The sequence below is a fragment of the Phaethon aethereus genome, assembly GCF_964289735.1.
Source record: "Phaethon aethereus genome assembly, chromosome: Z".
Lineage (NCBI taxonomy): Eukaryota > Metazoa > Chordata > Aves > Phaethontiformes > Phaethontidae > Phaethon > Phaethon aethereus.
Window position 1 is genome coordinate 13078377 of NC_138577.1, and position 13170 is coordinate 13091546.

The 13170-nt window shown below is 40.4% G+C and overlaps 1 protein-coding gene across 1 annotated transcript in view; it reads right to left on the bottom strand.

Moving 5' to 3' along the window:
- Positions 1-2958: 2958 nt before the first annotated feature.
- PDZD2 (PDZ domain containing 2) overlaps positions 2959-13170 on the bottom strand; it is a gene marked incomplete at both ends in the record, with an annotated part of 144023 nt that continues 133811 nt past the window's right edge. The window contains 5 exons of the mRNA XM_082012980.1: positions 2959-3125; positions 4536-4670; positions 6594-6864; positions 9270-9371; positions 12596-12713. Coding sequence (XP_081869106.1) covers positions 2959-3125; positions 4536-4670; positions 6594-6864; positions 9270-9371; positions 12596-12713 — 793 coding nt within the window. The remainder of the gene's footprint in view (positions 3126-4535; positions 4671-6593; positions 6865-9269; positions 9372-12595; positions 12714-13170) is intronic.

Genomic DNA, 13170 nt, shown 5'->3' on the forward strand with positions numbered 1-13170 from the left:
GATGTGAGGAAATGCTACTGTAATCATATCAACACTGGTAGAATCAGTAAAGATGTTTCTTGTTCTTTCACCCAAAAAAAGTATTTTCACAAACAGAAACAATCAGGGTTAAATACTATTCTTTTTCTTGCTGCAACGTTAGTAGAGAAGTGTATCATTCTACTCTTAGTAACTATCAGACTTAAACATTAAACCTATCTTTTAAATTATAGCCACTACTGAATCACACACAAAAATCCCCGCCTCTCTTTGCTGTTACTCAGCCAACACATATCTACGTGCATGTAAAATAAAATACTGAACAATATTTGATTACTGAAAAAATTAAAGCCTTCTAAATCACTCACAATTAACAGTACCTGCAAATAAGCGTCTGAAAATATTCACCACATATCATCTTAAGACACCTCAAATTAAATTTAATTTACAAAATGAAGACTTCACCTTTGAGCTCACACCAGCTTAGGAGTGAGGGAGACATACACCTCCCTGTGTTGAAACCTCCAAAATTTTAAACTGTAGACTGAAAAAAAATGCCATTTCCTAAAACACAATTGTGATTTACCACATTAAAGTAGCAAAAAGTCAGTACTGCACTTGTACGTGTTATACATATACAGGTATGTATTCACTACGCTGCATTAAATTCCACATGCATTTTATGTATCTATTATACACGCTATTACAGTCAGATTTTGGTCATTCCTGAACAAGGCCTCACCACTTCATTGCCATTGCCAAATGTCTTCTCCCTATTTTTCAGCAAATATGCAGGGGTAACCTCTTCTGTCCCAGCACAGGCCTGCACCCTCTGTGTGGTCCTCTGACCCCAAGTGCTGCACCCTCCTGAAGCCTCTCCCACCACAGAGGTGACTGGAGGCAAGGACCGGTCCTGACAGAGTGGCTGAGCTTCAGCATCACGGGGGACCCAACTCCACAGTCATTTCACAGCACTGAACCTGAATTAGTTGCAACAGAAATCCTGGAGGCAAAGCAGCTGTAGGACTATGTACAGTATTGCCTTTCCTATAACCAAAAGCTGCATCTCTCCCTGGATTCACATGCCAATATGTCACTGAAGAAGAATGAAATCTCTTCATTTTTAGGCAAACATTGCACAGCTTTTCTGCTCACCTGGTCTCGGGTTGCCTCACAGAACTGAATTTTCCTCTGTACATCACGAGTTTCAGTCTAATGAACCTGTCACAGAAATGAACCAAAGCAAGTGTTCCACTAACCTGGAAGCAACTTCTCCAAGCACTGTTCAATGAATGTAAATAAACTGGACTATAGTATGATCTTGGGGTACGGCCAAGAGAAAAGACAAGACCTTTTTGTAACAGCTATGCAGTGCCTTGGCTCGCTCTAAACAGAGGCAGCAAAATTTGGACCGGCTCCAGGCTGAAAGCTCTTCACCCTGGGCCTGTTGGCTGCGAGTGGTGTCCAGCCTAATGCAACAAACAACCTGAGCACTCTGGAACAAACAACTTGTTCTCAGCTGATAAGGACACTGTCCCATTTCCTCCTGTATCTCTTTTATGTTGTTTAGCTATCCCCGATGTAGGAAGAGAAATAAGAGTCTAATCTCTTGCACCCATACACTCTCCTCCCAACACAGCAGACTATAAATAGCACTCAGCAGCATGGCTCACTACTGATACTTCTACTGTGCCTAGAGGTGAGAAAATCCAAATGAAGCGCCCGCGGCATTGCAACCCTTTCAGTTCTGCTGCATCTAACAACACGGTTTCTCCCATCTACACAAAACAGTTTTCAGTTTCACCATCCAGAACCCTCAGCATCAGCCTGTTCCTGATGCAGCCGGGTGCACTTAACATCCTCCACACATGTCTTCACCCACTCTCACACAAGCAAAAATAAATACTGGGCAGGAGAAAACAAAAAAGACCGATTAAAAGCCACCACAAATATGGCCAGTTCAGATTTAATCTGTTATAATCCCCATCTTTAGACCACCATTTTCCAGCTTGAGTGTTTCAAGTCGGGCAGTCTTAAAACTCTTGAAGCCAAATAAAAACAGCCCGGCTTTCAGATGTACTTAACAATCGCTAAGTCTGATCTGCAAGTGCTCAGCACTTGAAATTATCCCCCTTTAAAAAATACATATATGTTAAAGGTGCCTAACATTAGAAGCCTAAGTTTGAAAATTCAGACCCCAATTTTTATCGCTTCCATTTTAATCACAACTAACAACTCAGTCTACACCTTGGCAGACAATCACCTGTTATTTGGACGTGATTTTCTGCTCACAGATTTCTACTGTATTAATGCCAAGAGCTTTCAGATACAAATTGCATCTAAGAGCAGATTCAATTGTGGTGGATGCTGAGTTAGTTCATCAGTTTTAAGAGGATTTTTCAGCTTTTCAATAAAATGCTCATGTTTTAGGCATAGAAGTTGTGCAAAATTATACTCTTTTGTCATGCATTTTTAGTAAAACTGCACTTAGAAGAATAAAGTGAGATTGTTCCAGACATTCTCTTATTACAACAAAAAATGGACTAGACCCTAAGTAAGTGTCCTGAAGTCTTACTACAGCTAAGTGAAATAGTACAGTCTAAATACCCATCCTTGTCAACAGGATGGCAACCAACAAGTTATATTTCCAAGGCTCTGCAGATACTAAAAATATCAGGGACAGGCACAGTGTTATTTATCTCAGTCAAAATACTTTAAATCAAACCCAGGAGAGGTCTTGAAGTTTCATTAAAACTGCCACTAATACAAAAATGTCTGTAACATTTGTCTTCCTTCATCCCCAATAATTAGACGAGATTTTATGATGCTCATCACTTGCTTGCTCAGTGGTTCTCCAAGGCTCTTAGCACCTCTCTGTAGAACATTAAGACACTTCTGTGTGGCTTTAGAAACAAAGATAGCTTGTAGCCAGTTTTAAATGTTTTGTCTTAGCAAGTGCGATTAGATGTAGTGCTTCCATCATACTGAAGTTCTGTGTTTTCTGATTAGTAACTGAACAGGGCCCTCTGGCACAGATTTAATAATGTTCCAGGCATCGTAATGCATGAGGCCAAGTAATGATTTTCCGCTAACAGCAAGAATTTCATCTCCAGTTTCTATGTTTCCAGATTGCTCTGCAGCACCACCTAGGAGCAAAACAGGAAAAAAGTCAGTGTGGAAAAAAAAAAGTTAAATCCACAAAAATTTGCTTTCCACTGTGACAAACACCAACTAAACCATTTTTCCAGCAGTGGCAATTTCAGTACAAGTCACTTATGATCAGCTCAGCTTTAGCAATCTACCCCACGCTGCATCTCACAAAAAAATGTTATTTTAAGAAAGATAAATCCTTGTTCTCAGAAAAAAAAGTCTGTTTTTGAAGGAAGCAGCATGAGTGCATGAAATATCGTGCACATTATCTCTGTAACTGTAAGAAAACCTGGTTGATAAAATAAACATGCAGGTTGTATGTTGCATGGATGTATTTTCTCAAATGGAATTTTAACATGGTAATAAGCAGATAATGCAGTAGATTGTAAAACCCAGACAACAGGGATAACAAACTGAACATGGGCAGCAAACTTAGGACAAACACACCAGATACAGAAACAGCTCCTAGAGAGGGGCACAAACTTCTGATGAAAGTGTGTTTTCTGTAATGATAATTTTACTAATATCAGGTATCAAGGGGAGAGAAGGGGAAAATGACTGTGTCTAAGAGTATAAATTAATGAGCTCAAAAACCAAACATGCCCTTTACCCTCAGAATCACTTTCTAAAGAGGGGAAAACAAACACACAGAAATTGATGAGCAATTCAGGAAATACGTCTGATTTTTTCCTTGATGAAGAATAAACCACAGAAAAGTAATCCTGCAAAAATGCTGCGCACCTGCAACTTCATTGAGAGTTGCAGCTTCCTTTAGAAAGTGCTATATTTTTCACTAAACTGAATCCCAGACTAAGACTTATTGAAATTGCAGCATAATTCTGGGATTGGTTTTCTTTCTATATACAGTTCATGTAAGTTTAACTACCTGCTGACAAACAAAGCACCCAAAACTGGCAGTTTTTGAACATGAACATAGCATATTCTTGGTGAAAGATAATACTGATATCTAACAAAAAAAAATAGCAAAGACAAAATAAAAAAAGGTAAAATTAGTAATTGGATATAATGCAGGATGGCGCTTTGGAACCACAGTGATTACCTGCACTGTGCTTCTCTTAGAATCAGATAAGGCATAAACTTCTTAAACTGTTATATATGATATTGCTGTTGTAATTTAATGTCTAGAATAGTGGACAAGCCCAGGAAGGAACTGCGTCATCTTTAGTAAATCACATTGCTCCTTAAACATTTACTAGTAGATGCAATCCCTTGCCATTCCCAGGCGGGTTTTTTTAATGACCACTTTGACTAGTAAGTGATAAGAAATGAGGGCCACAAAAACCACCCTTGCTTAAAAAAAAAAAAAAATTGAGTCCAAGAATTAAAATGTCTGTGCAATGCACAAAAGGAAAAATGGGATATTATCCACTGCATGCATATAGTACCTTTAAATATTCTTTTTACAATCAAGGGCCTGTCTCCAGCAATGGAAGCTTTTCCACCATCAAGACTGAATCCCAAGCCAGCAGAGGTTTTCAGTAATTCAACGCAGATGACATCATTCATATCCAGGTTTGGATCTGTGACAGAATATACACAGCATCTTGTTATGTCATTAACAGTAAAATGCAGGTTGTGTTTGGTTGATTTTCTTTTTGCTGCAGTGACAAAGCAATTCAGAGTTCAGTTCATATTCAAACCAGAACTTGTTGTCACCCAGTTTCTCAGAAGTGAATGTGCATCATTGCAGCTGTGAAGGATAAGCAGTACAAAATGCATTTGGTACATTTTCATTTTGCATGTTCAACAAAAACCTGCCACAGCATTTTTTTTTCAAAGTTAAAGATTAGCAAACTTAGCAAAGACTCTAAACATCAACAAAATAATGCAAAAATTACAAAAATAGTGAGTGGAGAGCATTTCTTTTTCTTTAATTTGTTCCCACTTGCTTTTTCAATGAGCCATATCTTTTTAAGTTACAGTAATGAATGAAATGTACATTGAACAACTATGTTCCATCCTCTTAAGAAAAAGTCTGTAATCACTCCCTAGTGTGAATAATTGTTTCTGGTCTCATACCCATGGAAATAACCATAATTACCTGTAGGTGCATCCTGCCTCCTACATAGCAGGTATTTTTAGAACGCAGTATTGCAGTAGCTGACATAAAATACAACTTTGCTTACGAGGAAATAAATCTACAGTTTCGGAAAACAGGACCCTCTTTGCCCTGTGTGAATATAAAAATTAGGCAGTCTGCATTATCAAAAATTATTGCTACTGTTATCCCCAACAACTTAAAATGTTATCTAAAACATGCTTTGCTTTCAGGATGGAAATACGCTCTTAACCCAATACTGTTATTTATGAGATAATATTGCCCCCTAGTGCCTGCACCCAGCAGATACTCTGCATTTGTCAACGTGCAGGATGCAGGGAGTTTAGGATAGAAAGGGGTTTTAAGTAATTACATGTATTATATCAATGAAAGCAATTCCAGAAACACTGATCCATTCATATATAGAGTCCTTCCTATTTCTTTTAAGCTGTGTTACAAAGCTGTACTATAAAACACTGTGAAAGCATAAAACAATAAAAACTGCTACAGAAAAAAACCAAACCAATAATGATTACAGGCTTAAAAATCGGTGAGTGGCAGCTCCATATCCTGGTTTTGAGGTGGTCTGAGCTGAGAGCCTGGTATTGCTCTGGAAGGCAGGAGAAGCCACATGACCAAATCTCTCAGCAATAAGCTGTAACCACTCCCTATTCCCTCCCAGGGAACAGTGCAGGACTAAAGCAGGTCCTTCCCTGCTCCCAAAGCAGTGACATACAGATAGGTACTAAAGGGTTTTGTGTCTTAAACCTAAAAAAAAATTTGAGAAATCTGTTTATAACACCCCAAGTGCACCCTCCACACTGAAATGCTGTTCTGTTCCCGAACAGGAACTTACCACTCCACTGATACACTTCCACTTAAACCATTTATCCCTAGTTTCCTATGGGATGGCTGACTTGGATTTGGCTTAGCTCCATTTACTGTAATATCAAAATAATTCTTTTCTGTGTTTTTAGTAGAAACAGTATGAAATCTGCTATTACAAAAAGCAAGTTCAGTCCCTATGCATAACAAACTGGAAGGTTTGGGGTTTTCTTTGAGGTGGGTTTTTTTTCTTTGTTGGTTGTTTGCTTTCTTGCACTGACTACTGTTATTACTTAAAAAGAGTTTATCCTGGATTGGAAGAATATGTGGAATCACTAACTTTAGTAGAAATTGGATTAGGCCCTAAATGTCCTTCTAAGTTTCTGCCTAGTTATGATATTTGAAAAAAAACCCACCAAAATGCGTCTAGGCTCCAAAGAGAACAAATAACATTTAAAGGTAATTTCATTTGCTCCCTTCAATCACATAAGGCACAGACGCTTTTAATCTAAAACACATGGATGTTTTTCCTTCAGTCTGCAAGGGAATCCTTCCAACTGTTCTTGGACAGAGATCATACCTGTTCCTATTTCCATGGAAACATCCTTTCCAGACCCCACACATTTTCTGCCAGTAGCTGATATCTCAAGTCTGGAGGAACTGTTTGCTTTGTCTTTTTCCTTCTGGATGACAATGACCGCGTATTTGTACAGTCTTGCCTGATGAAGAGCATTCAGGACATCCCCATGGACTGAGCTCGCAAAAGAATTGCCATTGATTGACAGAACAAGATCTCCTCGATGAATAGTCCCTTCTTGAGATGCCACTCCCTTTGAAAACACTCTGTGGACCTACAAGAAAGATTTTAACTTAAGGATGCTTTAACCTCATGACAACTCATAGTGCTCTACAGGCCAGGGTGAACGCAGAGACCCTACCAAAGTTTGCAATCACTGCCCGCTGCCTGGGTATTAACATGCAACATTTTCTCCAACAAACACCGTGAAATACTAAGGCCTAATTAACTGGACAAGAACTGCAGTTAGAGATGGGGGGAAAATAGAGGAAAAGATGCTATTACTGCATGGTCATTTCTAAGTCAAAGGCAACTAAAACCAGCTAGAGAATGTACTACCACAAATTTATGCTTTCACTGAACTCCTCAAAGGTCTTCAATTAACATACTTCCAAGTGACACCCAGTTTAAATTCACATCCATGCTACAGCAAACACCAAGAACAACATTGTGGCGTGTGACACCCACTCCCCAAACTCCTACTGATTGGGACATGTGTTTTCTGCTGTTTTCAAATGCACACTTCTAAGTGGTGCATGGCATCTGTGCAAAGAAAGGCTCTGACTTACTGCAGCTGTACAAGTATTTAATTGTCCATCTGAATTTGGCTGATCAAATATCATGCAAATAGATGCAAAGGAATTATTTGGTGGCTTGAAATGCATTTTTTCTAGAGGAAAAAACCCTCTATTCGGAGTGGATTAAACTTTGAGTAAATTCTAGCAAGTGCAGCTGAGACTTAGATGCGTGCCATTTACAGAAAGGGACTAAAAGAGTCAAAACCCAGTATTGACCTGCCTATCAGGTGCTGTAATTTTAGCAGCCAGAATATGGTTTCCCATGCACAGAGTTCTAGGTCTGCTGGGCAAAGGTTCAAGGCAGCAAATCTGTGGACACTATTCTATATGGCATTTTCTCTAGGAATTTCTCCTAATACCCAAACCAACAGCAAGGAATCAGAAGCCTTTTGGGTCCTGTTCCCTCTCATTGCAGGGCCATGCTGAGATGGGCACCTGCCACAACTCTACAGATCCAAGGAGATAAATTTCCAGCCAGTTTAATCAGGCATTCAAAGCTGGAATAACAGCCTCAATGACAGATGCAGACACCCAAATGCAAGAGTTAAGAGGAATACACCGATCATGTCCAAAGCACCTGATGCCTTCCCTCACATGCTCAAATCCTCAGTATCTTGAAGCTCACTAGGTATTTCTATTTCTGCACCCAAGTGTGGGAAGAACAGCCCATCTAAGCAGCTCAGCACCCAATGCCAACCCTGAATCCAGCTGAGACTCAGAATTCCAGTAGGTCATGGCCATTAAAATGTTCCCCACCTGAGAAGCATGCTTTACACATACGGAACAAAGAGGATCTGGAAAGAGCAGGAGCTGATACTCTTCTGGTCTCATGGCTAATGGAACTCAGGAGAAAAACTTCAGCTACTCAGCCTGAAAGAGCTCAGGATCACATTTTTAGGGAGCATCCCAGTCTCTAGGTGAGGAGTTCTCTAGCGTGGGACACTGTTGAGCCTTCCCCTTGCTCACAGCTGACTCTGCAAGTGTTTGGCCAGAGACAGGGAGCAACACCTTTGTAGCAAGACGAGTCTGTTCCCTAGACTGTGACCATGTTCTAACTCAATGACTGGCTTAATGTAAAACAAATTTACTTATACTGGTCTTGTCTAAGAGCAAAAACCAGAAGATTCCTGCAAGGGCTGCTGCAGGCCCCAAAGATAGAGGACATACCTTTCTTCTAATCTTAGCACTTAAAGTGGATCTCTCTCTTTCAGGGCAGAATTTAAATGCATATCTAGTGTAAAAATTCTCACATAGCACACCAGTTGTCTTGGAATTTTCTGTCTCACTGATCTGTTTTCAAACAGTGTATAACTTGCTTGATACCACTTTTTACATACCAACATCACTTAATGGCACACAATATCTTTATAAGACTTTTTTAAAACAAACAAACAAAACCAACCCTCATTTACTGACCACTCACAGGTCTTAGTAACACCAAAAAAATTGTGATGTGGAATCCAGAATGTTTGCTGAGGTCTGAAACAGTCATTCTCAGGATTTGCAAAATCCTTCAAAAACTTTGCTGCACAGAGTTTACTTCCAAAGGCTGGGGATGAAAATCTCCCCTAAAAGGTTGCATGCACTGCAACTGCACACAGCATTTTATCTACGTGCACAGGACTTAGATCTAGCTGATCACATCCAGTAACAGAATTTTAAAGACTGAAAACATAATTGGCATCCATCTCCAATAATAAAAATTAACTCTTCCCAGACACTTCATGATTTCAGTAGCAGATGGTATGCAGCCGCCTCTGAGAGACACTGTTTTATGACTGTGAATGATTTGCAGTGAGTCTTGATAAATGAGCACTTGATCTAATCACCAGTCTGCTTTAAAGTGGACTTTGGAAAAAAATGACTTGCAGCCATCACTTACTGTGACTGATTTCTGTTCCAGATCTATTCCTCCAGCAACACTAAATCCCAGGCCAGCTCCTTCTTCTTTGTGAAAGACTACAAAGTATGTGTCTTCTTTGCTCTAGCAGGAGGTAGAGGAAAGGGGAAGGAAGAAGAAAAACAAAACCAAAGATCAAGACCAAGTTCCTGCACAAATGACAAATTCCCAGTACCCTCAGATTATGGAAGGTGAAAAAAGCAACTCAAGGAATTGAAACTGAGACATTAAATGCATTTAGTTCATGCTACAGATGAGTAGCAGCCACACAGGTGAACTCAGGTGACAGCAAAGGTTTCTTCAAGGCTAGAAAGCAAAGTCAAAATTAGGATAGTGGAAGGGTATTAAACCTTGGGCAGCTTAATTTTCACAGTCTGTAATCAAGTTTGCATTGTTCAGTATTTTGCAGTCAAAACTCAATAGTTCCCATACACTTTTCTGGACCAAGCACTGTACTTTCCAGATAATTACTAACACCTTTGTTATCTCATTTCTCCTTCCTCTTAAAAGGCAGTTACAAAGATGTAATGCAGGTCACTTGGATCAACCTCCTCCCAGCAGTGCTGGACAATCTTGCAAGGGGCAGCAGCTAATCACTGAAGCTTGGCAAGGTTAGATGGGACAAAAGGAAAAACTGTTTCACTTGGGAGATGAAGGTAAGAAGCCTGTTAGTGATCCAAACGGGACTAAGCTGTGCTGTTGTGGAAATTGGAGCATCTATAGCACAGGAAAGGGACTGCTGCAGGTCTGCACCGGGGCTGAACTTGGCTCCAGACCAGAAGAAAGGTGTAAAGCTGATTTCTTTGAAGTGATGGCCTGCTGCCAAATACAGGATTTGCCATGAGAGAGAAGCAGTCCCATCCAGCAAGTCTGGTGCTGTCTTCTGAACAGTTACTAGGGCAAAACCAGATGCTGTTACAGAGACCACATTTTCGGTTAGAGGGACTACAAGCAGGCATTTGGTGGAACAAGGGGATAGTAACTGTCTGTGGGGCAGAGCATCAGAAGTGGGGAGTACAAAGAAGGTCTCTCAGCTTTTCCCCCGGATCCCATCCAACATAAGTCATTTCCAGAAACTGCTAGCACTAAAATTAATGGCACATTATTAGAAACCAACCTCTTAATCTATTTAGCATTAAATGATGTATTTAGTTCACTAAAGTCAACTCAGCATTTCCCTTTTAGTTTTGTTTCAAAAGGCACAGGGAACCACAGATTATTAGTGTTTTTTGGTGAAACAATAGTCAAATTCTTGGTTTCACGGGATGCTTTTTTGCCAAATATGGGCCCTGGAAGATTTTCTGCGTTAGAGGCATCCCTGCAATGCACAGAGCCAATGCCAAAAAACGATGCCATTCTGCTCCACATCACTGATCCATCGGTGCTTGAGGAGAGAGGTGCAGTCAGGGCTGACATCTAAGTCCACAGTCTTTTGTAGATGTTAAGACCCTTCTCACCTGTACTCAAGTGAGAATAGCTTTATGTTAGGCTAGAAATAATAAATTCAGTTTAGCATCTAGTCTAGCCCCTTTCAAAGTTCAGTAAAGGTAACGGACACATATCTTTGACTGTTAAGTACTGTAGCAACCTTTTTTGTTTTAGAGGTCAGGTTCTTTCCAATCCTTGCCACCACAACCTAATTTGCTTACACCAAGGAAGGAAAAAAAAATAAAAATCAGAGGCTCAGATGTTAAGAGGGTTGTGAGAGGAGCATGTGTCCTGGGCCAGTCAGCAACACAGTCTGAACCATGGCTTCCCATTGCCGATGTCGTGCACTTCCTTCCTCCCTAGCTCTCAATGCTGTTCTCAGCCAGCATGTGTACTATGGGGCAAAGACCTGGCTATGAATGCTTACTGCTTTACTTGTCCACACAGTGGCCTCCAATAATCACCTCTGTTTAGCCTATTAGCCAAAGATCATAGGTCGTAGAGATTTAAACAATAAAATGCCTGTATATTAACTTTCTTGTATTAGTAGCACTTACTAAATGCTAGCAGTAAATTCAGCATTGTTCAGAGCAAAAGATGATGACAAACTCTTCCTGGGGAAGCTCTCAGTTCCAATCAGGCAGTCCATCTCATTTTTCAGCAATTGCATAACTACGAAAAACTGTCCTATTGTACATTTAAATCCAGCATTTGACTAGCACAGAATTTTCCAGTGTACGTGCCATACTGGGCTTAAATCTGGATAAGAAACTATGCAGACAAGGAGTGCATTCCAAAAAACATTCAGCTTTATAAATATTTGAGTTCTCAGGCTTTGAAAAGTGGCATGAATAAATAATCTCTACAAGACCCCATGCAAAATACTTTAAAGAACACTTAATTACCTTCGGCCAGAAGTACAATGTAATCCTAATTTTATCAGTAAACCTACCAAACCCCCTTAGCTCAACAAGCTCTTGGGACTTGCAAGCTTTAGCTACTATGCTGTCCCTGGAAGGAGGTCAAGCTGTGTGTTTTGGGGAGGTCCTCTTCCCCCCAGCCTGTTCTACATTTGAAATAGCAATCTTTGTGAATAAGATTCAGGAACCCTCTAAATGCAGCTCAGCCAGCAGTTATACAGACCAGATGGCAGTTTCCCCTCCAGTGCTATCATTATTTTATCAACTTCTGTTCTGTTTTAAAAAGGATGTGGATGTAATCCCAAAAACACAAACACTGCAAACAGGGAAGTAACGTTCTGGCAACCATTTCTCTTTGGAGGCCTTCTTTAAACACCTAGATAATGAAGCAGGCTATCTTAATGCAATAACCAGTTTCCACAGAAGACAGCAAAAAGGTCACAGGAGTCTCTTACAAACTCTCCACCAGCCACTTTCTGGTGTTGCAAGCCACCAGTTCAGCATTACACAAAATTAATTCAACTTCTGTGATTGCAGCTTCTAGCACAAGGTGGGTTCCGCTAGGCACAGACAGGAGCAGAGCTTCCCTTGCGTGGTGACAAAAGTGAGTCTGTCTGGTGGAAAGTTAAATTCTTGGCAAACCCAGGATTTTTTCAGCTGTAACAATGACTCAAATGGAGGCATACTTCTCCACCTAAAGTAGGTCTATTTATTGTGGCTCAAAACTGCTTTCACACTGGACAAACAATAACCTTTCTTATACAAAAGCCATTCAAATTTATTTTGAGTTTATAGCACACATTCAAAAATGAGCATTAGTAAAACCACCATCAACTGTAACCTACCACAGGACTACTGGAGGAGGTCTCAAGCTGTTTGGAAGAGATTTTGTCTGCTATTAAGAAAACCATTAAAAATACCACCAATGATCCAAATCTAGTTTTATCTTCTGTTTTTTACCTTTACTTGTGCTTTGACTTCTTGGAGCATAGCAGCAACATCACATTTTGGTACTACTACTGACAAAACAGACTGGAGTTTTTGCTGGTCCAGGCTTGAGACGAGCAGCTGATCCAAGCTAAAAGGAACACGAAAATATAAAAGACAGCTTTATATTTCTAGACCGTGTAGAGTTAAGTTTCAGGTATACGATAGAGTGTCAGCTCATTAATGAGCAGGAATCTTGAAAACATGTGGCGTATGCTGGCGGAATGGGAAGGGGCAGAGAAGACCATTTAAGAATAACTCTGAAAATAAATCCTCATTCTCATTCTGCTCCCCTCCTCCTTCTCCAATGGCTTTAGCAACAGACATTAACAAAAACAAGGAGACAGCTACATCTGAGGACTGCTTCTGGCAGGACAACAAGCTCATTTGTCACCACAGGCTGTGCTGGCAGCCCGCGCTGCGCAGCCTTCCCTCCACAGCGGCTGCTGTGTCGTAACGTGGCCGAATACTGACCAAAACCAGCTAGAGGGGACACAGAAAGGAGTGCAGCCCTGCCCGGATGAAGTGCGGCACCTTGTACAGAGGCA